This window comes from Xenopus laevis, chromosome 2L (genome assembly GCF_017654675.1).
Source record: "Xenopus laevis strain J_2021 chromosome 2L, Xenopus_laevis_v10.1, whole genome shotgun sequence".
NCBI lineage: Eukaryota > Metazoa > Chordata > Amphibia > Anura > Pipidae > Xenopus > Xenopus laevis.
Genome location: NC_054373.1, coordinates 132,165,087 through 132,191,392, shown reverse-complemented (window position 1 = coordinate 132,191,392; position 26,306 = coordinate 132,165,087). Strand labels below are relative to the sequence as shown.

At 37.6% G+C, this 26,306-nt stretch overlaps 1 protein-coding gene across 23 annotated transcripts in view; it reads left to right on the top strand.

Moving 5' to 3' along the window:
- The window catches only part of lmo7.L (LIM domain 7 protein L homeolog), a 111,554-nt gene that overhangs the window by 41,052 nt on the left and 44,196 nt on the right, over window positions 1–26,306 (top strand). For all 23 annotated transcript variants that reach the window (XM_041580789.1, XM_041580796.1, XM_041580794.1 and 20 more), the window contains one exon: window positions 10,979–11,085. In XM_041580789.1, the coding sequence (XP_041436723.1) occupies window positions 10,979–11,085 (107 nt within the window). The remainder of the gene's footprint in view (window positions 1–10,978; window positions 11,086–26,306) is intronic.

Sequence of the window (26,306 nt, the reverse complement as noted above, 5' to 3'; positions counted from 1 at the left end):
GTTAGATGGGAATGTAGATCTGTTCAAACTTGAGTCAAAGAAATAGAGTTTACATCTTTATAGAAATCTGTGACCGGCGAATAGGGTCATTAATGCTTGTGTACAGTTAAAACCCCATGTGTGCTATTTGTGTAAAACGTAAGGGGCATATTTATTATGCTGTGTAAAGTGAAATTCACTGGAAAAAAAACAGTGTAAAAAGCTGTGTAAAATAAATGACAAATTTACCAAGGTATGTTTTGGTTTACACCATGCAAACACCATATTTGCCATTGTTATTTTACATTGTTTCTGGTGGAAGTCGCTATTAAGAATACATTTTTTAAAAAATAAATGTTTTTTTGTACGTGTCATTATGCATGCCATGTAATAATAGCAACAGTGACTGCTCTACACTATAAATAGAACTATATACCCAAAGATGCCTTTGTAATCCGTTAAAATCATCGGTGCCCACAAGGTTGATTGCACTGGTAACCTGTAAGTCCAATCTGCATGTTATTGTCCACAAAACGCTTTATAAGATTAACATTCAAGGTACTTCTCGTATAGATTTTTTTTAAAGGGTTTGTTCACCTTTGAGTAAACTTTTATTATCTAGAGAAGTGATCCTCAACCTTTTATACCTGTGAGCCAAATTTAAATGTAAAAAGAACTTGGGGAGCAACACAAGCATGACAAAAATTCATGACGGTGCCAAATATGGGCTGTGATTGGCTATTGGTAGCCCTTATGTGCGCTGTTATTGGCTATTGGTAGCCCCTATGTGCACTGGTAGCTAACAGGAGTCTCTGTTTGTTAGTACACATTGTTTTTATGTAACCAAAACTTGCCTCCAAGTCAGAAATTCAAAAATAATCACCTGCTCTGAGGCCACTGGGAGCAACATCCGAGGGGGTTGTTGAGCAACATGTTGCTCACGAGCCACTGGTTGGGGATCACTGATCTAGAGTGTGATATTCTGAGACGAGATGCAACTGGTTTTCAGTTTTTATTTCTGATTTTTGAGTCATTTAGCTCTTTATTTAGTAGCTCTAGTGGCAACCATGAATTGATTGAAAGCCTGGGATATAATTAGGAGTAGGTCTGAGTAGTTATATGAATAATAAAACAAGTCACAATAAGAATAAATTTGTAGCCTTATAAAGCATTTATTTTTTAGATGGGGTCACAGACCCCCATTTGGAAGCTGGAAATAATCAGAAGAAAAAGGCAAATAATTAAAAAAAAAAAACTGTAAAAAAAAATTAAAACAACTGAAAAGTTGCTTAGAATTAGCCATTCTATAACACGCTAAACATTAACTTATAGGTGAACACCCCTTTAATGTGGCATGAAAAGTGGGAGATGTTCTTTCAAAGGACATGGAAGGGTAAAATCACCAGGGGTTCCAAGTGGTTAGAGACCCCCGTGTGATTTCAGTTGCTTACCCGTTACCCTGGGTTGGTGCTTTTCCCAAAAAGATGCATCAGCCCAGGTTACTGTTTAAGGAGCCCCACACCACATTTCCCTTATGATGGGTACACGGCAAGTATAGCATTTTTTTTCATGAGATTTCTGTGTTGTGCATGCACTCATTGGTATTGTAAGGTTTTAGGCCATGATGTACTAAGTTGACACCACATTGCTAAAGTCTGGGCATTCTTAGTTACGTTAGAGACAATAAGTCAGCCTTGGATATTGTCAAAACATACCTCTCAAATGCATTGTTGGTGGGGATTGTATTGTGTAGAGAAACACTGGTTTACTATGACTGACAACATGGATCAATGTTTCATGCTTGGGAGGGGGTAGTGGGAACAAAAGGCCCTGTACTGAATAATGGTGCAGGGTATTTTACACACATAAAAAGGAAAAATGTGTTGCCGTACCAACTGCAATGATTTTGCATTTATAGTATATTCGAGCTTAAAACTTTTGCTTGCCTGCAGCAAGAAAAGGTAACTGTGTCATTTGTCTTAATGTATCCTTCATTCTAATCTTTACAGTTCTGCTGAACTCAACTGGCCAACGTGATGCATTGGCAGATGACGTTTTTTTAAACCTGCCCAATATCCATAGTACATGGATATCAGTTGGGCTTAAAAAAGGTGCACCATACACATTAATACAGTATTATTGGAACAACTGTGGCCTGCTTAAATAAAAACTATACCCCCAAACAATATATAAAAATAAAATGCATAAAATAGCTTCATGTAAATAAACCATTGGCATAACAATATACTTTTTTAGTAGTATGTGCCACTAGGTAATCATAATTAGAAAATTGCCTTTTTAAAAAATTACGGCCGTCCCCGTTTGTCACGGTGCACACAAACTAACAAACCATACATGTTAGGTCACATGAGCCAATTAACAGACCGAGTTCTGTCTTTTTCTTCCACACTTCTTCCTTTTACAGTTGTAGTATTTCTGGTCAGGTGATCTCTGACGCAGCACAGAGATCATCACTAAATGGTTCAAATATATATATTCATTAATATGCCAAATAATTTGATATAAACTCTGTTGCTTAAGTCTTAATTTTGGGGGTATAGTTTTCCTTTAACTGCCCATCGTATGTAAATGTATTTTCTGTTGCTACTGCACCAGAAAATCTGCTTCATCTTTGTGTTTGACTTTTGCTTCTGGTGCCTTCCTGTCATTGCATGCATTAGATATACAGATTTCAGTGTTGCATTACCCTTAAGGACACTGTTCAACCTCCTCACTCTACTACATCTGTTAAAAAAAATCTATCTATTAAAAAAAAAAAAAAAAGCTTAATAAATTTAATCTGTTTTCAAAGCAAATCAAGTGAATTTTATATATTTTATAGAAAAACATAGGAATGCTATTTTCTTCCCCCTGTTCAGTTTTATAAGAGTAATATACCCTGCAAGTTTAAGGGCAACTAAATAAATTACAAAAACATTTCAGAAGAGAAAATAAAGAAATCTGCATAATATTTGAGATAAATTTAGTGTATGAGTATATTGAAGTGTCTATCCCCTACACTTGTGTGAAATTCTTTGCAGTCCATGTACTTCATGGTTGGAATGCATGCTATGTCAGAGGCTTACAGAGGATCTGTCCCTATCTGCTCATTATGCAACTTGCCTTCACTTCTAGGGAAATTATGAGCACAATGGAGAGATATTCATATGTCTAATGATAATCACTCCCCTGCCTGTTTATCAAAAATAGTAACATGATCCTTTTGACTCTAGATGAATAATTTCCACATACTAGAACTTGGCAAAAGTACCTTGTGGTGTTCTGGGGCTTTAAAGTTCTTCTTATAATTATTATTACCCCGTCGTTCCTCAGATATATATTACAGAGATCAAGTAAACACAGTGAAGTAACCTAAAGGTTTAAAAAGAGCTGGATGAATTGGGAAGGACTAGCCTGAACTGGAGGGCAGGAGGCTAAAAGTGCTTAGTTAGTGGGCACCGAACTATGGTGCATCTAGCAATTTTCATCCGGCATTGGTTTTTATAGATTAGAAAATTTGCATTGTTCACAGTGAAATGTATCCATTGTCCAATTGTCCAAGCAGGCAGTTGCGCACAGTTTCCTAGCTTCATCATTAGGGCCTACGATAACAAAAAGATCTTTTAAAAATCGTAACAGCTATGGGCACCTTAGTTTAGTGGCTAAATGGTTTACAGGAACATGGAAGAGAAGCTTTGGCTTCCTTTTCCACAATGTTGCCGCATCGGTTGCAGTTTTTTTGGGAAACTTTGTGACTAGTGCTGTTCAGTTAGGAGCAGTTATTGATATGTGTGTGGGCACTGTTATACATGTGTTCATGGTAACACATACGGTAAAGATTCTAAGGCGCCTATTTATCATGCTGTGTATAATGATTAAGTTGGAAAAACTGTCTAAAATAAACGTTGATTAAGGATATGTCTTTTATATTTTACACAACTTTACACCTTGTGTAATCCATTAAAGGAAGGGTAACACCAAAAATAAAATTGTTTTAAAGTAGGGATGCACCGAATCCACTATTTTGGATTCGGCCGAACCCCCGAATAATTTGCAAAAGATTCGGCCGAATACCGAACCGAATCCGAATCCTAATTTGCATATGCAAATTAGGATTCGGATTCAGTTCGGCCAGGCAGAAGGATTCGGCCGAATCCGAATCCTGCTGAAAAAGGCAGAATCCCGAACCGAATCCTGGATTCGGTGCATCCCTATTTTAAAGTAATCAACATTGAATGTACTGTTGCTCTGTATAACGTGTTTACTTCAGAAACACTGCTATAGTATAAGTAAATAAGCAGCCATTAAATCTGAAATGGGAGAAAATGCACAGGTTATATAGCAGATAAACTCTATTGAATGCAGTGGGTTTAGATTCCTGTGTTAGAATTAAAGTAGTTTTTTACAGAGCTGTATTTTAACTGAAATGGCTGCCCCTGTGGCAACACAGCAGCTTGTTTATATAAACGGTAGCAGTATTTCTGAAGCAAACACACCAGTTTTACTAGTGCAGGGAAACCGTTCATTATATTTTAATTACCTTAAAATGCTTCCATCCTTTGATGTTACTGTTCCTTTAAAGTCCATAGGTAAAATAGAAGCATCACGTAAAGCTGACCATCTGCAAAGGCAGATTTAAGATGCTGAATAAAGGCCCTTCAGACCAATTGGGCAGCTTACTGGCCAGTGTATTGGCCCTCCATGACTGCTGCCTCAAGTAAAAATGGCAATGGGCGAATGCCTTATTTTCACATAGCATTTTCAAGTGGTTGATGTCAATTCACCGCTTGGTAACTAGCCCTAAATTTACAAGAAGGCACCAGACAACACATCTTTTCTTGATAATTTTGTGAACATGTTACTATAGTAGATTCACCCAGGAGCCCAAAACTAGGGATGCACCAAATCCACTATTTTGGTTCGGCCAAACCCCCGAATCCGTTGTGAAAGTTTCGGCCGAATACCGAACCGAATCCTAATTTGCAAATGCAAATTAGGGGTGGGAAGGGGAAACATTTTTTACTTCCTTGTTTTGTGACAGTCATGAATTTCCATCCCTGCCTCTAATTTACATATGCAAATTAGGATTCGGTTCGGCCAGGCAAAAGGATTCGGCCGAATCTGAATCCTGGCCGAATCCCAAACCGAATCCTGGATTCGGTGCATCCCTACCCAAAACATATAGCTTCCTCATGTTTCCTTAAAAAGAACATATCAAGTTAGCCTACAATTTGCAACACTTTATACATACATATTGTTAATGTTGCATAATGTTTGTTTTGAGAAAACCAATTAAGGCTTAAATGTTACCTTGTTTTTAACTCAGGCAGTTGCTATTGACCCAGATTCTCTTGGTTGAAGTCAGAATGGGTTGAAGAGAAATAGGTGGTGTTTTCAAGCTCAAGTAACCATAAATAAATGGAATTTGTAATAGGAAACCATTTATTGTACTTGTGAAAACATTAACTTAAAGGGTGATTGAATAGTGTGGTATTCATGTTATTGACTAAATGTTTGGGAGGGGTAAGGCTATTTCATTGCACCAGATAATGTTCAACATTGCTATTTTTCAGTGTAGAGGGCCAGTAACACATGTTAGCGTTTTTTTTTTTGTGGGGGGGGGTTCACATTTATTTTTTCTGAGGAACCCTTGCAAAAGGTCTGAGGCATAGAAGTTCCTTGGGTAGTGTCCACAGTGGATTGTAGTACAACCGGACTCATGTAGGCAGTATCTGGAGGATGTCCCAGAATGATTGTACCAAAGCTATATTTAAATTCACAAAGGCTGGCAATTCTGGCCACAGCAAAATGGAGAAGTTTGTATGAGGAACTCCATTACTAGTAGTGTCTGAATAATAGTACAATACAACAATATTATAATAAAAATATTAATTTATGACTGAACTTCTGCCTGAGAGCGGAGGTCAAATATCCCTGAAAAAACTTACTGGAATCAGCCAGCCAACTATTCTATATCCTTCTGGCTCTACAGGAGAGCAGCTTATGTTTGCCATTAGTCCTGCTTCAGGACCTTGGTCCCTGGAAACCCCAACTGCACAACTTTATTATAAAATATTTCTATGTAGTTTTATAGGGGAGAAGCACCATTTCTAAACTTGATTTTTCAAAAAAATTTCGGTGCAATATAAGGATAATAGGTTACCATGAGTGCAATGGAAAAGAAATTGAGATAAATTCACCTTCTGAATAAATATGTGCAAACATTTTTTTACAATCAGAGCAAAGAATATTTGACTCTGACCTTGAGTGCGTGGGGATTAAATAGTGTGTGGTGTGTTTCTAGATCTCACCAAAAACCAGGCAGTCCCTTTTTGTGGACAGACAGCAGTTTGGGGAGCAATGACAGGGAGAAGCATTTTTTATTTCCCTCTGTTGAGGCACAGACGTGATTGGCTATTTACATCCTACTATGCTTTTGGGAAAGGACCTCTAGTACATGCCCACCACTCATTTGTAACAAAGGTAGAGACTAAGAATCTCTAAAATATGTATGAATTATAACATTTTGCAAATTTTTTTTTCTATTCAATAAGAAATACAAAGGTCAAGAGTGGTAAGCATTTGTATTCAACATAAAGCCAATAAACAGAGCATACATTTAACTCCAGCTTTTTGTCAAAACAAAAAAAGCATGTTTCCCCTCCTATGAATACCTTCATAAATAACCTACCATAACAGAATGTGACAATCTCTGTTTATTGAGCTTATATTAAAAGTACAAACAGTACAGTAGAATAGGGTGTATTTTGGATCCCAAAGCCAATAAAACCTGGAACAGTAGGTTTACCCAGGAAACCATATATTTTTGAAAAGTACACATTTAAACAAATGCGAAATGGGTAACCATGTCTTTCTACTCCAAACTAAAGAGTCGCAATGCTTTCCCAAAATTGTCAGTTTTGATGAAATAGCTGAAAATCACCCAAAAGTTTACACTTTCTAGCATCTTATCTCCCACATAGCAGTAGGCACCAAGAGAAAACATCCGAAATATGAATAGCAGTGGTCCACTGAACAGTTTGATGGCCATTGTGCATAGGATTACTAAAGTATCTGGTGCTGAGACCCCAAGTAAGCGCATAATTTCCCCAGAAGTCAATTCAGCTATTGAATAAACAACTACTTTACTGCAGTTAATTACCCTGATTTTTACATTTTCCTGAATTTTACATCATTTTTTTTTTTTCTGGCCCCCTGAGAAATGTAAAATGGGGGTTCTACTGTACATACATATAGTTTTGGAAAGTACACATTCAACCAAATCTAACCGTGTCTTTCTACTCCAACTTACTGAGATGCACTGCTTTCTCAAAATTGTCAGTTTTGATAAAAAAACCTGAAAATCTCCTCAAAGCTTCCACTACCATCTTTTCTCCAACATAGCATTAGGTACCAAGAGAAAAATTCCTAAATATGAACACCAGTGGTCTACTGAACAGCTTGGTGCCCAATATTCATAGATTTACCAAACTATGTGGTGTACAGAGACCCCCAAATGCAAATAGTGCATATACATTTTCATGTCTGACACTCTGGCTTCTGAAATATAAGCACCCATTGTGTGTATTATGTGCCATAAGACCCCCTGTGCTATAAGACCCCCTAACAGTACATGGATTCCTTGTGCCTGCTGTTGCCTTGGGGTCCCTGGGCAATAGCGCTCCAGGGGCCTTTTGTTCCAAGCTTCTGCTTATTGCCTAGGCAGGTACTGGGGAACGAGTGGGGACGGAGCAACCGGCTTGAAAAGCTGCCACTCTGCTCTCCAACCTGGAAGTGCTGCAATAGTAGAATCTACAGTCTGTGGTACCTTTTATCCACAGATCGTAAATTCTGTTACATAGCCTGTCTGTTACATACTTTACTAACCCCCATGTGTAATATAAGACATTAAGTTTGCCCAGGTACAGTAATCCATAGCAACCAATAAGATGTTTGCCAAGTGGCCAATAAATGATACCCTCTGGTTGCTCTAGGTGATTAGTACTGGAGCAAACTTTGCCCATGTTATTACATAATCCCCTAAAAGTTAATGTAAAGTTTAACTTCCCCTTTATCAGCTGGTAGTTGTTGGTTGTGTTATCAACATAGGCATGTTTTTTCAAAGCTGACAGTTGAGAAGCTAAATAAAGTTGAAATAATTATATTCAAACTCGTGATAAAAACTTTTGGGAGTGATACACAGACCATTCCAGAGTCGCTATCTTATGCTGTATGGGGGTAGGCCAACCATAAGTAGATATCTATTGGGAAGTTTTGAATATCACTTTAGATGAGGATTGCATTGGTCTATTGAAAGGTCTCTCTGTAGGCCTCGATTATCACATAGTCTTTGGTCCTGGTGTCAAATGATCAGATTTGCTCGATTTAGCCCAGCACATTCTTAGTCAGCTTGAATAACAATCCCAATACATTGCAATGAGGAGGGAAACAGAAGTAGTTATACTTGCCATGCTGCAACATTTCTGACTGTTAATACTCATGAAAATAAGGCAACTATCCCTCTTGTAAATAAGGCAACTATCCCTCTTGTATGTAGGATATATGTTCAATTGTTTTATCTAGATGGGCAAGATAAGCTCTTTATGTGAATATATACCTATCTGTAACTGAGATGTCTAGATGTTGCCTTCAGTCATTAGATTTTTGGTGATTTGGCCAGACCTGCTTTGGGAGAGGGAGACTTAAGTAGCCTCAAAGTATCTAACAAAATGTAAGCGATACTCTCTGTGAACTTGAGTGCACCTAGGGAGTGTTTTGTATTCCGGTAAATTGGATTGTCTCAGGATATTTCTGTCTCTGTTCATATTTTCTCTTCTGGTCCTTTTGGACAGACTAAAATGGAAAAATTAACAGTGATCCATACCTCACAACTGTCCCAGTTTTAGTGGGGAAGTCCCGATTTTGACAGCTCAGCCCGCAGTCCCTGTGTCTTCCCTTTGATCTCCTGCACTGACACCAGAAAGTGATACCAAGTTTCTAAAACTTAATTGGAGAGCCCAGAATACTCAGTGCCTGCACTTAGATACATTTGTTGATACAACAATTTAAGATCAGCAAAGGTACAATTGATAAACTGTGGAAGCAGTGTGGAGTTTCGGTTCATGAGCAGTTGGAATAATGTTCCGTTTCCAAACAACTGTGCATTCGACGAAAGTCACGAAAATTTCCAAAAATTTTTGTGACTTTCGGGAATGCGCAGTTGTTTGGGACTGGAATATTACTCCAACTGTGCATGCACTGAAAATGCCAGTCTGCTTCCGAAGTTTAAAGAAGAAAAAAAGATGGCTTCCGTGAACTCCCGAGGATTGAATCTGCACCGAGGAGTAATTTAAAAGTTAGGGGCATTTACCCAGGGGGGCAGCTAGACTAGGGGGGGGGAGGGAGTGGCTCTACGTAGGGTAGGGGGTATGGTTTTTTTATGTTACAGGTTGAATTCTCCTTTAAAGGGAAATTCACCGTCATTAGCAATATTAGTAACTGTAATTACACATTAAACATGACACTAAAACACCCAGAAATGTGTTCAAACTTTCCATAACCTGCCAAAATTTGTAACATGGACATGGTGTTTAGGGGGTGTGGCCACAAGATGGGCATGTTCAAAAATTTCCACCACGTGTAATGCGGAACAACTTTTTGTCCCTTTGTTTCTCAAGTGTTGGGAGGCATGGTAATCTAATCCAGCACATGTTTAATCTGGATTTGCACAGACACAGATTGACCCATCCAATCTGTTTGTGGTTTGTTAGGCAATTAAGATATCTACATATTCAGCCAATTTTCCCTTTCTTACAGACATGTCTTTTCTCTATAATACTTATTTAATTCTTGATACATAAGTTGCCATGAATCCATGCTGACCGCAAAACGTTAAAAAAAAAAACAACAAAAAATATAATTTTTTTTTTGGTAGCAATAAGGCAGGGGTCCTCAACTTTTTTTACCCATGAGCCACATTCAAATGTAAAAAGAGTTGGGGAGCAACACAAGCATGAAAAAGTCCCTTGGGGTGCCAAATAAGGGCTGTGATTGGCTATTTGGTTGCCCCTATGTGGATTGGCAGCCTACAAGAGGCTCTACTTGGCACTTTACTTAGTTTTTATGTGATTAAAACTTGCTTCTAAGCTTGGAATTCAAAAATAAGCACTTCATTTGAGACCGCTGAGAGCAACATCCAAGGGGTTGGAGAGCAACATGTTGCTCACGAGCTACTGGTTGGGGATCACTGCAATAAGGTATGGTGCTCCAATTTACAAAACCCCTCTCCCATATCCAATAAACTTCAGTCCCAAGCATTCATGGTCTTGGATCCAGTACAATTTCAGATAAGCAACAACAACAAAAAAGATCTGTGTAATTCTTTTACAGTGCCAGTTACTTGCTCGTGTGAGTTAAGTTTCTTGGCTTTTTATAGGCAGAGCAGTTTTCAACAGGTGCAACCAGAAAATAATATACCACTCCTAAATTCTTTGTATTTGTTTTGATGCATAGAGTTTTTTTTTTTTTGCTGTCTATTTATGTATTTATGTACTGTCAGAATTCTACTCGGCTTCTAGAATCTAGGTGCAGTATCCCCCATCAGCGCATAATCATAGAACATGAACGTTCCTCCTCTTTTCTCCTCACCCTCCTATGTCTGAACTGTCAACAGTTTCTGGGTGGGTCAATGTCATTAGTTGTAGTTATTTTTAAAGAGCCAAGAGGCGAGGTTTGTCGTGCAAAGGCAGAAAGAGGGCGTTTGTTTGCAGAGCTGACATCAAAGTGTACCTTTCTGCCTACTGACTACAGCAGGTAACCTTTTCAGCCACACACACAGGCACATAGTTTTGCATGAAATATTGCATTTTTTACAGTATACTGTCAGGGCTTTCTACAGAGTTTTATGTGATTCTGCTGGACTTTGGAGTTTTGAACGTAGATAAGAAACATTGTTTTTCTATAGCAGCATAAAGCAATCATATTTTACTTGCTGTTTTAGGATAATATCAACGTCTTTCTGCGAGCCTGTGAGAAACTTGGATTAAAAGAAGCACAACTTTTTCACCCTGGGGATCTTCAGGATTTATCTTCTCGAGTCACAGTCCGGTAAGTCTTCCAGCTTTGCTTGGAATGAAATACTGAGTGTGTCGGATCCTAAATGTGCCCTTTATTAGTGCCGTGTATAGAGAGCTGTAATGTCCTAATGTAGAAACATAAGTCTGATTTGTATGACCTTGATTCTGCAGGGTAACATGACAGTTCTGATTTATATATTTGCACACCAAGGCCATAGAACGCTGGCAAATGGTTATGTACGGACTCGGGTATGTGGTTATCTGTGCTTTTGCTATTTTTACCTTCCATTGCCCACATGTTATTTTTTTTTCCAGGGTTACTTATAGTAGCAGTGACAGAGAAAACTCTCACAATGGCTAATGTAGGCAGTTCTCTTACTCCATGTCTCCAGTGCAACCCCTGGCAGCTAGAGGGTTAATTAAGCACATTTCACTTGAATGTACATATGGGCCAAAGTCAGAATCAAATCTTGCTTGGTAATATCTTCCTAGAGCACTTGGCAAGGGACAGTGCTTGTCTGAGTTCTCGATCTTTATTTATTTATTTTTAAGTCTAGAATTATTATGGGCCGCATGGGAAGTGCGTGTTTTAACAAGTCTCGTATTCGTGTTTAATGATTATGGCGTGTGCCTTAAATTGTTGTGAAGCCAGTGACTGTGTAAGCCCAGGGAAGCTATTAAAATGTGTTTAAGTTGCAAGAAACATATTGAAAGTTTTATGATTTCAAAGTATCTTGTGTAAGAAAAAAAATATCCGTTCTTTTGGAAAGACAAGAATATAGAGATGAGAATAGCTAACCGTAATAAGACCAAGCTCTTGTGAACTACAATACCCAGCATCCTCACCCCACCACTGATTAAGCCAAGCAGTTGGAAACGGAAGTTGACACCAGCTTTTGAGATGGCTAATATGCCTGCATAGCAAATATTTCAGGCTTTTATGTGAATGTAACACACCAAATGCCTGTGTTTGCTTCTGTCATGCTGAATAGTAATAATACTAGTTGTGGTGGCCAACATAAGTGAATTCACTGCTATTTTGTTTAATTGTAAATAGGGTTTGTTTTTTCATAATATGGTCAACTGAAACAGCTCCATATGCTGTGCACAGTGTATGGGCCCAAACATACAGGATGTTTCCTCTGCTAGGATATGCTGTGTGAGAGTGAATGTGAATTTGGTTTAACTATCAAATATTTATGGTTATTAAACCAAAGGTTTCTCTCCTTCAGGCAGTTGTTCCAGTGACTTCAGTTGTTTATAGATTGCTAGGCCTAATGCTTTAATGGCACACTATAAAATCTCTGTTCCCGTATTATGGCTACACCTACATGTAATGACAATGCAATGTAAGTCAACAGATGCAGCATGTTTTAATTCATACATCTGATATGAACTGCATATGAGGTGCAAAAGTCTAACACAATTCCCCAGGCTTTTTTTTTTTTTTTATTCCCAGCATTCATAGTAATGCTATTTTTTTTGCACAACATTTTTTTTTTTGCATCTTGCATCAAATTTGTCAATATTCCCATTGGTAAGTATGGTGCTAGTGTGTTGGGGTTGAGCAGTATATGCTAGTTTAAAGTAAAAGGGCAGTCTTGTGTCCTTTTTTTGCAGAGAAGGTATAACCAACATATTTCTGTACCACACATGTATAGATAAATAAAATACATTATTAAGGAGTGTTCTTGATGGCACAATTCTGCACCCATATTTGTGCCTAATGCTGCTATCAGAAATGAGCCCCAAAGACAAACATATTCTAACACTTTCAGCACATGTAAAAAGTACAAATCTGCAACCACTCTTGGGGAAAAAAAATTTTTAAAGGGGTTTTTCACCTTTAAGATAACTTTTAGTTTGATGTAGAGAGTGATATTCTGAGATAAGTTGCAATTTGTTTTAATTTTTTATAATTGAAGGTTTTTGAGTTATTTAGCTTTTTATTCAGTAGCTCTTCAATTTGCATTTTAATCAATATGGTAACTAGGGCCCAAATGACCCTAGCAACCATGCATTGTTTTGGAATATGAATAGGAGAAAGTCTGAATAGAAATAAAAAGTAGCAATAACAATACATTTGTAGCCTTACAGAGCATTTGTTTTTTTAGAAGGGGACAGCGACGCCCATTTGAAAGCTACAAAGAATAAGAAGAAAAATACAAATAACTATAAAACTATAAAAAAAAATATAATGAAAACCAATTGAAAAGTTTCTTAGAATTGGCCTTTCTACAACATAATAAAAGTGACCTTAAAGGTGAACCACCCCTTTAAAGCTGTACTGCATTCATGTCTCTTTCTTATATCCACATATATAAATAAACATGCTTGATTTAAGAACACTTTATTCAACTGCATTATGGATTGCTGGGGCGAAGACATTGCATGGGACTTTTCTATTGCTAGTTCTGACTGTGCTGTGGATAAATATAGATAAGTCACTGGATACTTTTAGAAGTGACTCCAAAGGATTGTTGTCCAACGGATCTCCCACTTGGTACTGTCTGTCACTGATTCTTTCACTCTTGGGATGTTTTGTGGTTATGACATGTCACATATCATGTCACATATTCAATTTTGTGTTTATTTAAGGCTCATTTTACCTTTTACCTAATGTTTGCAATACTTTAAACTGATCAGGTGAGCGCATCCCTGGTTTTCCACTGCATTCAAAAAGTTTTTCTTGCTGAATTATTCCATACAATGCTAATCTTGGTATGATTCACCACAGTGGCAGCTATATGAACCTAGCACAAACTGCAGCCAAGTCAAAGTTTTCTGGTTTATCTGCCATGGTTTTGCTTTTGTTGTGTTTCCGTTTTTGAGCTAATTTAATGAAACTGGTCATATCTGGCATATTACATAAATTTATAGTAGCCAATCAGATGTCTCATTTCATTATCTTGCCTCCAATAAACAGATGCAAGCTAATTGCTTATGGGTTTCCATAAAATACTGTTGCAGGGCAACTTTTTCCAGTGTTGACTCAAATTTGCTATTCCTCAGAGAGTCTGTGCTATGGTTACATTCTCAGGCTGCATGAATGTATGACTTACAATGAATGTATGACTTTAAAATCTGGCAATCCTTTCTAGCATATTTCATAACCTATGACATAACTGTTAAAACCTGCCCTGAACACCTTCAAGCCCAACTACATGCAGTTTGATCTATTTGAATGGAAACACTGCGTGTGGGTCCCTAGGCCAATGGAAATATACATATTCCATGCTTGACATAACTAGCCTCTGTCAAAGGCAGGAACAGATTGACACATGCATATTAATGGTCACACAGAGGGCTATACTTAATAGTCTGCTAAGTGTGTCATAGGTCTATGTTTTACTCTGTACATGCACCTTGCTTTTGGTTGTCTTTCCGTCATTAGACCTTCGAACTTTGTTCCAGAACCTCTGCTCTATTTCTATTTTCGCTGCTGGTAACAGGTTTACAATCTTGCAGTTAAGCTGCATATTACAGTTGTCTAAATTAGTCATCATTACTCTGATAATGTGGACGTTTTTTAACAGTGGTGCTTTTCTTTTTAATGGCATCAAAGCTTGATTTTGTCTTGCCGGTGCTATGGTTTTTTGGCACCCAAATGAAGATTTAGGTCTGTTGAATAAAAAAAAAAATCACCTACCAAAGGGTACAGCAAAGGTCCCGGCTTAGTGCACACTTGTGTTTTCTAGGCGACAGCAGTAATTGTGACTGCTAGAATTGGATGTTAATACTGAAATATAGGACTTGGGTTGAAGTAGTGTCGAAAAATGAGCAAGCTTACTATAAGGTTGGTTGACCTGATCAACAGCACGTGGGCATCAAATGTACAACATGAATATTTACTAGGGACATTTAAAGAAGTAGTTTGTCACTCAAGCCGTGTGATCTGGATGACCAACAGTTCCTTACCTTATTTCATCCCACATATATTCAGCTGCTAGACGCTGGACTTGTTTCTTGCTTTTATCCAGCATTAGAGTAGCTGGGCCATGATTTTGGCAGTGATTCCTGTAAATATTCCAACACAGGTGTTTAGTTGGGGCAAGGTCTGTGCAAGCCAATCAGGTTCTTTAACTCCAGTCTCAACACATTAATTCTGTCATAGTATGCTGTAGCACTAAACTGTGCATTTACTAGATCATGGAGCCTCAGGCCATTTTCCATCAAAGATTACATGTGGTATTATGCATTCAGGTAAGCTTACTTTTTTCATCTAATAAACCCCAGAATGGTCTGTCCAACTTCAAATTATGTTGCAAGGTTTTTCACTCCCAAGAATGCATTTCCTTCTTCAGAGTCCAATGGGATATTTCTGTCCACACCTAGACTGTGGTTGTCACTGTATATTGTACCACTTCTCGCCACTTCTCACCTAGGCTGTGCTTCATACAAATTTCTCATAAGACTCTATTGTTATTACATACTAGGGGTTTTGAAATTCTCTTGGTTCCGCTCCCTCTGAGGTTCACCATTTGTTCAGCTCATTACATCCTCTTACCTAGAAACAAGCTTTTAGGTAGCTGTGTCAGCCATTCAACCATAGTTGAAATGTAGAGTGTGTAGTCTGTAGAGACACACACCATATATAAATTAAGGACCCTTTGTATTCTCTTGTGTGAGTGTGTACTGAAAATGTTGCGCTGCTGTATCAACCCTTCTCTGGCAAATAGTATTCACTGGTATGTCCATGCTACCGTAATCTTTAGAAGTGTGATAATATATTCAAAGACATACTTCCAAGATATGTTAATCAAGCATTAAGATGAAATAGAGCATCTAAATCTCCAAACTTCAACAATAATAGTGTCAGTTTTTATAGTGTGTATATGCAGTGGACAAGACCTTAATGGCATATACACTACCTTGCAAAAGTATTCACCCCCCCTTGGAATTTTACATATTCATTATCAAACCTGTAATTTAAATGTTTCTTAGTCTTATTTTATGTGATGGATCTGCACAAAATAGTCTGTCTGTGAAGTGAAATGAGAAAAAAAATAAAAAATAATATATATATATATATATATATATATAACCTGCCAAGAGAGTGCCGCCCACCAAAACTCACATACCAGGCAAGGAGGGCATTAATCAGACAGCCAGCACAGAGACCAAAGGTAACCCTGAAGGAGTTGCAGAGACTGGTGTATCTGTCCTTAGGACCACAATAAGCCGTACACTCCATAAAGCTGGGTTTTGTGGAATAGTGGCCATAAAAAAGCCATTACTTAAAGTTAAAAATAAGTGAGATTGCCAAAAGGCATGTGGGCGACTGCCCAAATAAATGGAGGAAGGTGCTCTGGTCAGATGAGACTAAAATGTAACTTTTCAGCCACCAAGGAAAATGCTATGTCTGGCGCAAACCCAACACATCCATCATCCCAAGAACACCATCACCACAGTGAAACATGGTGGTGGCAGCATCATGCTGTGGGGGTGTTTTTCAGCAGCAGGGACTGGGAAACTGGTCCGAGTCATGGGAAAGATGGATGGTGCTTAATACAGGGATATTCTTGAGCAAAACCTGTGTCAGTCTGCCTGTGAATTGAGACTGGGACAGAGGTTCACCTTCCAGCAGAACAATGAGCCGAAGCATACTGCTAAAGCAATGCTCGAATGGTGTAAAGGAAAAAATTAAAATGTGTTGGAATGGCCTAGTCAAAGTATGTGGTCAAACTTGAAGATTGCTGTTCACAAGCGAAAACCATCCAACATGAAGGAGCTGGAGCAGCTTTTCCTTGAGGAGTGGCAAGATGTGGAAAGCTCATAGAGACTTATCCAAAGTGACTTGTAGCTGTAATTTCCGCAAACGGTGGCCCTACAAAGTACTGACTTTAGGGGGATGAACAGTTATGCACACTGAAGATTTCTGTTATTTTGTCCTATTTGTTGTTTGCTTCACAATAAAAAAAAAAACATCTTCAAAGTTGTAGGCATGTTCTGTAGATGAAATGAATGAAGATAGTCGGCACCGAACGATTACGAATCCATCGGTTTTTCTTCTGGTCAGAAAATCAGTCAGGTTGGAAAAATTTTTATAGTTCACAGTTTTTATAGATTTATCCATTGTCCAATTGTTTGTAGGGACAAGCTGACGGTTAACCACGGTTTTCCTAATTTCAACTAGACTATTGCTTGAAATGGTTATTAATTGATGGACAAATCATACATTTAAACGATCGTTATAGGATAAGCTTAGTCCTACGATCAAGAAAAGATCTTTTAAAAATCTTAAAGGAGAACTATCGCAAAAATTAAAATTTTATATAAGCTTCATTACACTGAAATGAAAAACGTTCTAAATACAGTCCATTAAATATTCTGCATTGTTTCTGAAATCAAGTTTATCTTAACTATCCCCCCTCTCAACATCTGTTTGTCTACATTCTGTCTTTATGCAACAGTTGGGTGTCAGATATTCATTGACAGATCCAATATATCTTATAGGGGGACTTCCTTTCCTAGCAGATGTATTAGAGCTACCTCAAATAATTGATTTCAGTACAAACAAAATCTAACAAAATAACTGCCTTTTGCACAAATCTTGCATGTAGAGAGACACCATGTCTGGTGATTTTAATAGAGTGAGCTCTAATACGTCTTGTAGGCAAAAGAAGCCCCCTATAAGATATATTGGATCTAAATGTCAATGATTATCTGACACCCAACTCCTGCATGAAGAGAGAATAAAGAGAAACCGATGCTGAGGGACGGATAGTAAAGATAAACAGTACAGAATTTCTAACTGATTATATTTAGAAAACTCTCATTTCAGTATGCTGAAGCTTATACAGGAACCTTATGGAACCTGTTATCCAGAATGCTCGGGACCTGGTGTATTATGGAATTTAAATCTTTATACCTTACATTTACTAGAAAATCATGTAAACATTCAATAAACCCATAGGCTGGGTTTGCTTCCAATAAGGATTAATTATATCTTAGTTGGGATCTAGTACAAGCTACTGTTTTATTATTACAGAGAAAAAGGAAATCATTTTTAAAAATGTGGATTATTTGGATAAAATGAACTCTATGGGAGATGGCCATTCTGTAATTTGGAGCTTTCTGGATAATGGGTTTCCGTATAATGGATTCCGTAACATCTGTGGCCACCTTTATTGTAATGATTTCTCTTCCTTTCTGCCATCAAAAAATTGTTCAAAAATTTGTAGAAAATTGCCTTCAGTTTCATTTTACTAGTGAAATAAACAAGTCTAAAGGTCTAAACTGCACCGTAAACCACAGGCAATAAAAAATACTTAGAAAGCTCCACATACTCTATTAGATAATGAACCAAGTTCAATAATAAGAAACATTTTCTCACCCGCATAATTTCCACTTTACTAGAGTGTCAGTGTTATCTGCTTGTGGGAGTACATCAACCAGAGACCAGACACCTGCACACTCTCCTTCTGTAGTCCCAGAACCATAGTTCCAGTGTTTCACAACAAATTAGTTTTTTCGACATATCGCCCTAAATGGCCTTCAAGTTCAACTTTCTAGTGGCTATATTAGAGTGCTAGGTTACAGCATACACTGCGATGACAAGAGAACGCCTATATTCTGGATCACGATGTCCCATTGATCATGTTTTAAAGTGACTTTTTATGTTTACTTCTGGAAGGATTTGCTTTTTACTTCATTACCAGTAGACTGCGCTGGAGACCATCCAGCTTTCTGTTCCATCTCATTACGTGTATTGAGAGGTACTTACTGGTTTAGAAGCTGAAACAGCATTATTATTTTAGACATATATTTTATTCTTTTAAAAGTGTTATGCATGCAGCTTACTTTGAGAGACTGCAAACACTTGAAACTTGGCTCTAGCAGCAGCATAGGACTAAAGTGTCTGCATAGCTTCCATTGAAAATGCTTAGCTCTTGTCAGTTTCTCTTTCGTCCAAGTGACACTCCTAGTTATTTCGAGCAACTGAGTTGCCCTTTTGGGCTAGAATAGTTTTGGTGTTATGCAACACTTTGGTAACCCTTTAGCTGCCACTAGAGATCTTGATTTGTGGTTGCTGTAAATAAACTGCTCTTTCAACACGTGTGATCACAGGTGTTGACTAATAGTTGTTTTATGTAATTATTGCGCAATCTTTTACAAATAAACATATTGGGTTTTGTCTGAAATTTACATTGCACCATGGGTGGACTCTAAATGCCATTGTGCTAAAACATATCAAACATAATCATATTCCAATTAGAATGGTGCATCATTGCCATCCGAATTCATCCGATGGTTATGTCAAGGCACACTGCAGATTATCAGGCATACATGTTGGACAGATGTTACAGCTAGGTGCCATACTTATAATATGACTTGAGTTTTACACCGATATCTGCATATAATGGAGCTAGCAGCATTGTCCTGTTTGTTAAACTAATTAGCATAAATTTTTGTGACTAAATCAATATTTCTTTCAGTTGCCTAATACAGGATCTCCTATCAAAGATTGATCCAAATCTAAAACTGAATCTAAACACTAATACACACACATATATATATATATATATATATATATATATATATATATATATATATATATATATATATATATATATATATATATATATATATATATATATATATATATATATATGTGTGTGTATTAGTGTATATATATAGCTTTGAGCATAATCCAAAAAAAAAGACCATATTCTAAAAATAAATGACCTTCAGTTGTGCAGCACCTTTATCACATGACAGTAAAGTACATATCTATACATTTATAAAATGTTGCCCTTTACTTACGTTCAGTCACGCACTTACATTATAAAAGTGTTCCACCACTTTGAAAATGTTGAAAGCTTATTCTGAAATGCTGGATGATGTAAAAGCTCATGTACTGACTAATTTATTGCCCTGTATAAGTGGCTATGACAACATTGCTGAACTGACAAATGTAGTTCTGTTATTATATGCTGTTCTTAAACAAAATAAAAAATTCTACCTTAAAAAAAAAAAAAAAAACCCTTGAATTACAGGAATGCATCGCCCAATGCAAATTAGCAGCGGGGAGGGAAAGTGCGAAAGTCACGCACTTTCCCTCCCCGCTGCTAATTTGCATATGCAAATTAGGATTCTGATTCAGTTCGGCCGGGCAGAAGGATTCGGCCGGCCGAATCCGAATCCTGCTGTAAAAGGCCGAATCCTGGATTTGGTGCATCCCTAGTTTTTAGCAGACTTAAGGTACGGTGAACCTGTTGACCCAAAAACCCCAGGCTCCAAGCATTCTGAATAATGGATCCTATATCTGTACCCACATTTTGTGCCGTCATTGTATAATATGGTGCTCTTTGTATTATTATAGCTGAACTCATCAGTCATCCAGTATTGTTTGACTGCACATTATTATTCACCATCGGCATGTAATGCAAATCTATTTCCTGTGGCAACACAAATGATTTTCATTTTCCAAATGCATATAAATAGTGTGTTCTTTTTATTTTTAGCCTAGTCTGTGAATTACATGTAGGATTTGCGGTAGGAAGGAGACATTGTTGTAGAGAGTACTTGTACATTTAATTGTTTTGTCACACCCAAGGCAACTCCTGAGATAATGAGATTTGTCAGAATAACTTAACAGCTAAACATTTGTCATCACAAATATTCATTTAGTTGGTCGTAAATGAGAAACTAATATGGTCTCTATTAAATATTAACTTTCCGAGGCTAGAGTGCATGCTGAATTCTTAACTTTGAATATCCCTGTGTTTCTGCATCCGAATAGAAATACTCTTATGCCTTCATATCTGTGTGTATGACCAGCCTGAAACTAGATAAAGTTTAAAATTGCTTAGCTTGTGACCATGTCATCCATATTAAGCAACATATTTCCATGACTTATCTTCCATTTTATTGTGAAATGCTCTTTGATAACTAGCATGGAAGGTGCACCAGTTGCTTTACTCTGATGCAAGGTGTTTTGACATTTGGGCACATCAAAATACCTGGACAGGTGTGTCTCCTAAATATACAAAGCAAAAATAAACATACATTAATACATAAAGCCACAAGCTAATAGAGATTATGGGTGTCGCATCTAAAGAAACCATTTAGTATAAGAAAAATGTTACTGTGGTGGGTTACATTATACAGTATTTACCAATGGAACAAGCACTGCGGAGTGCATGTTGCCCAACTTAGGACCCATGCACAGTCCATTTTTGCCTTTTCAATTGCATGATGTTAATGTGAGGGCTCCCCTGCAATTGCCAGTTTAGGACTGCACTTAACTCCACTTGCCATTAGCAAGGCACAAAGTGCAAAAGAAATAGTTTTTTGCACTATGAGTTCCTTGGCATTCCCTAATGTGTGCATTTTAATGGGTACCTCTTGCCCCCACACTGGATGTATTACAAATTGCAAGGTGCCTCTGGGTACAAGAAGTAGAACAAAGTGCCAAAAACATGGTGCTTTACACCTTGCCTTGCCGTGAGAAGTAAGTTTTCATATCTGTTTATAATATATATCAGACATTTCTCATATTGTATAGAGGAAACCTGACAAAAACTATGCCAATGCAAATAATTCTAAGTAGATTCTGGCTAGAGGCTGAGCAGGGTGTAGATATGAAAAGACCTGTCTACAGAAAATGCAGCCATAGGTTTCTATATGACTTTCACTGGAGTTGTTTTTTCCATTGCTTGTTTGGGATTGTCATTTGCAAAGAATAAATAGAGCTGGAAAAATATTATTTAAACATACACATGCAATCCTTTTTTTTTTCTGTACAGCTTAACTCAAAAATGCAATTGCTGCATCTCAGTCATTCTAATATGTTTAGAGTCCATGGACATTTTAGCAGCCTGTAAATAGCAATGTGTAACTTTAGGGTGTTTCTATTTTTTACAAACAGCAGACGTACAATTGTCTGTAGATTTCTGTGAGCTGCCTATAAAGCCATGTCTTTGCTGAAGCTGTGCTTGTATTTGTCAGCCTTGCACAGAGCAGGTTTGTTGAGTTGCAAGTAATTCTTTCATCCAAAGGCAAATGTTGCTCAGTGCCTTAATATTTGAGTCTTATACCTGTAGCTGCTGTTTTCAGCACTCATAACAAAGTGCATTCAAATTATGATTTTAATTGAGGTCTTACAATAATATAAAACAACAAGTGGAAACAATCTGTTCAATGGTTCCTTGTAGCGGTTGAGCAATATAGAAGAAGGGCAATTCAAATAAACATCTGAGGGATAGGGAAGCTCTCAACAAATTTAAGTTCAACACTATCTATTGTATCAGTACTGATGTATCCATATTTTAGTGGATATTTTATAATGTGTGTAACTTTTTGATGCAATAAATCCAAAAATAGAATTATATTCTCTTTCATAAGGCAACATATTAAGTGACTTTCCAATATACATGAGCAATTGAAATGGTTTGAAAATGATTTGTGCAACTAGCAGTTAGTTGCCTGTTCCTTTCTGCACTCCTGGTTTCGATTCTTGAAACAATATAGCAGAAGTCAGTTCTCCACCCAGACTCTAGTTCCCAAAGTGCCAAAGCCTGATAATAATTTGGCTTAGCTATACTAAATGCTCCCTGCTGATTGGTTATTGGTTATTAGACCGGTAGCAGACTTTGCACCTTTTATTACATTTCCCCTTTAAAAAGTAGTAAAAAAGGAAGTGAAACATCCAATACAGTTACTGTATGTTTTTTTTAAAACATAATAGAAGCACCTTGTGAGTGCTTGCTGTGAAGACATTGAACTCCAAGCTGTTACATTTTGGTCAAAGTAAACAGAATATTTAGTATGTACAGGAGAACTGGTTGTCCGTGTATTTTCATATTCTTAAAGGGGTTGTTCACCTTCCAAACACTTTTCTGTTCAGTTGTTTTCAGATTGTTCCTCAGAAATAGAGACTTTTTTCAATTACTTTCCATTATTTATTGTTTTACTGTTTTGTCCAAAATCTAAGTTTAAAGTTGAATATTCCTGTTTCTGGTGTTTGTTTGACAGCTCAGTAATTCAGGTGCAGACCAGAGATTCTGCTCAGCAGGGACACATATAAGAAATATATTGACTAAATATATCAATTTAGAACAGTTTACAGGGTCGGAGACCCCCCCCCCCCTGAGTTGCTTTAGAAGGTGAAAAATAACACTTTAAATTTCAATATTAGAAAAACGGTGACACAGAAAATAGAAAGTAATTGGAAAACGTTCTTTCTGGTGATCTATCTGAAAACAACTAGTTGTTTGAAGGTGAACAATTACTTTAATGGAGGACTAAAGCTAAAGAAGTAGGCTAGAAATCTAGAATCTGTATAATACAGATAATGCAGATAATTACTACATGGCAGCACAGAAATCAGCACAGCTAGCATCAGAATTTAATAATCCGCCTTGTAGCATTAGCTAATATTATAGGCCAATCTCCATTTTCTGCTTGATAATTTGCAGCAACCCCTAAGCTTAGCTTCTCAACAGCTGCTCAGAGCCCACTGAGTATGCGAGTATCACAGACACTTTCGAAGATGGTGACCCCCTGTGATAAGTTTGAAGTCCTGGATCATTGCTGCTATTGACAAGCTGAAACTTTAGGCTGGTGCAATAAGTTCAGTATATAAAACATAGCATTTTAGCCATATTTATTTTTAGCAATTAATTCTCCTTTAAGGGTAATTGCACACAGGGCATTCTAAAGCCTGCATGCGCCCGCCCAGTCCTTCCAAGTGAGAGGTGGTATTATCAATGTATTATGCATTTTCAAGCACATTTCACATTTTATAGATTTTCTGCTAAATTAGTAGAGAGTTCTGGTCTCCCCAGTGACCTCTCTGTGTCATTGATCTTTAAAACTGGTTTAAAATTAAAGCATATGTCTTAAAGTTGCACAAATGTATATTTTGCTGGACTTTTGAAATTTGTTAACTTGGTGCCATCCTGTAAAAACAGTCTGTAAAATAATACTGTATCATTGACACTTGGTTAAAAATCTCATGTTTACTGAGCAATAAACACTACTGTGGAAACCAGGAGAGGAATGCCACTGGGGACATAGTTATCTTGAGCAAAGTGGACTTGTTTATCTCCGCTGTTATGTTACTATGTAACATATCCGTAATTTCCCAGTGCTATATGGAATTACTACTGCAAATGGTACTTGCTTTTGGCTTATTTTTTTTGCCTCTTCGGTGTATATAGGCTTTTAATCAAGTCTTTAATAAGAATAGGCAGCGCGATATTCCACTTGTTGCTAATGGAATGTGCTGTCCTGTCACCAATACATTAACCATGAGGGTAGGAAATGAAAAGTGCTCCAGTCACCAACATAGTAACCATTAAGGTAGTTTATGAAACATGCTGCAGTCACCTGTAATCACTAGAGTGGAAAATAAAAAATAGCTTGTTTGAACTGATATTTCTTGCCTGAACCTATGCCAGTTTGTTACAAGAAATGTTCCTCCTTTGATGCACATACTTTATTCGGGCTAAAATATAATTCCTTTTATTTCTAGGGCTATAGTTCAGCTGTGTTCAGCAGCAATTTTTTTATGCGATCCCCTGCGTTGCACTTTCTTCCATTCAGCCGCAGGGTAGCGCAAGAGTAGACGCACTCAATTATTGTGAAGGGGGCTGTACTCACACAGACGCATGCACCGAACACAGGGGAAATGCAACATGCTGTGTCCCACCTGCAGCTGAACGGAAGAAAGCACAACGCAGGGGAGTGCAGAAAAAAACTGCTGTGTGTAAGAGCCCTAAAGTAGGCTGCGAGTTGGACAACCCTAATTATCCTGTCATTTAGCATAGGTGTGGTGAGCATTGGTATGTTAAGCAATTATCTGGACTAGTGTTAGGGTAAGGGTACGTGTAAACCATATTTATTGATAATCTGCACCGGCAAAGTCAGCATGATTTCCATAGTAGTCTATCCTGGGTGTTTGTGTGTGACCACGGCCACTGTGCAAGGTCGTTATGCGTGAATATAGCACAGTCTCTAATTTTGCGAATATAAATTCGCCATTTGTGGAAACTGTTTTCCACCACCAAAGCTGTGGCGTACCTCACATAAATATTCACAATTTGCCATTATGCCATATTGAAAAAGCGCTAAAGGACATTCGCAGCATGAATAAAAATTCACAATTGTTTTTGCACATTAAATACTCCTATCTTGACCACTTATATTATTCTGTGCTGCACATAGTTTATAAGTGATCCCCAATGACGCCATAGGCCGCAAGAAGAAAGTTCCCTTGATTTAGCTTTCAGTAGATCAGTGGCTAGTTTTGTGGATGTATTCATGGCTTTGATCATATCTCTAACCACTCTAACAAACTATACAGTGATGGATGTAAACATGGATGTTTGTTGTTTTGAATTTTGATGCTGTGATGGCACAAAATCTTGATACTGTTTTCAGGAAAAGCCTTTGAGTAACAAGTACACTTTCCCTTTAAAGGAGAACTAAAGCTTAACTAAAGAATGTCTAGAAATGTTGTACATTATGTTTTGTGCTTCTGTACCAGCCCAAGGACCACAGCCCTTTAGCAAGGAAGATATGTGTCTCCAAAGATGCCCCAGTAGCTCCCCATCTTTTCTGCTGATTCACTGCACATGCTGTGGGCTGGGGACCGACTCTGTAAAGTACACATAGAATATAAATGTCACTATATAAAGTGGATTAGTAATTTATCCAGATAATTACTACATGGCAGCTCAGAAACCAGTGCAGCTAGCATCAGAATTTAATAATCTGCTTTGTCGCATCAGCTTATATTACAGGCCAACCTCATTTTCTGCTTGATAATTAGCTTCTCAACAGCTGCTCAGAGCCCACTGAGCATGTGAGTGATTGCAGACACTTTCCAAGATGGTGACCCCCTATGACAAGTTTGAAGTCATGAATCATTGCTGCTATTGAGAAACTGAAACTTTAGGCTGATGCAATAAGTTCAATATATAAAATATGGCATTTGTAGCCATATTCATTTTTAGTGGTTGGTTCTCCTTTAAAACATGGAAATCAGCATGTTGTTTATTGGGAAGAGAGAGTTTTTAACATAAGTGTGTTTTATACCCCAGTTTACCAATGTTGTGCTTGCAGGTAATTATACTTGTCCCGTGTCCCACTGAGACACATTCAGTTACATTGAGAAGGAAAAACAGCAACCTGCCAGAAAGCATTTCTCTCCTAAAGTGCAGGCACAAGTCACATGACCAGGGGCAGCTAGGAAATTGACAAAATGTCTAGCCCCATGTCAGATTTCAAAATTGAATATAAAAA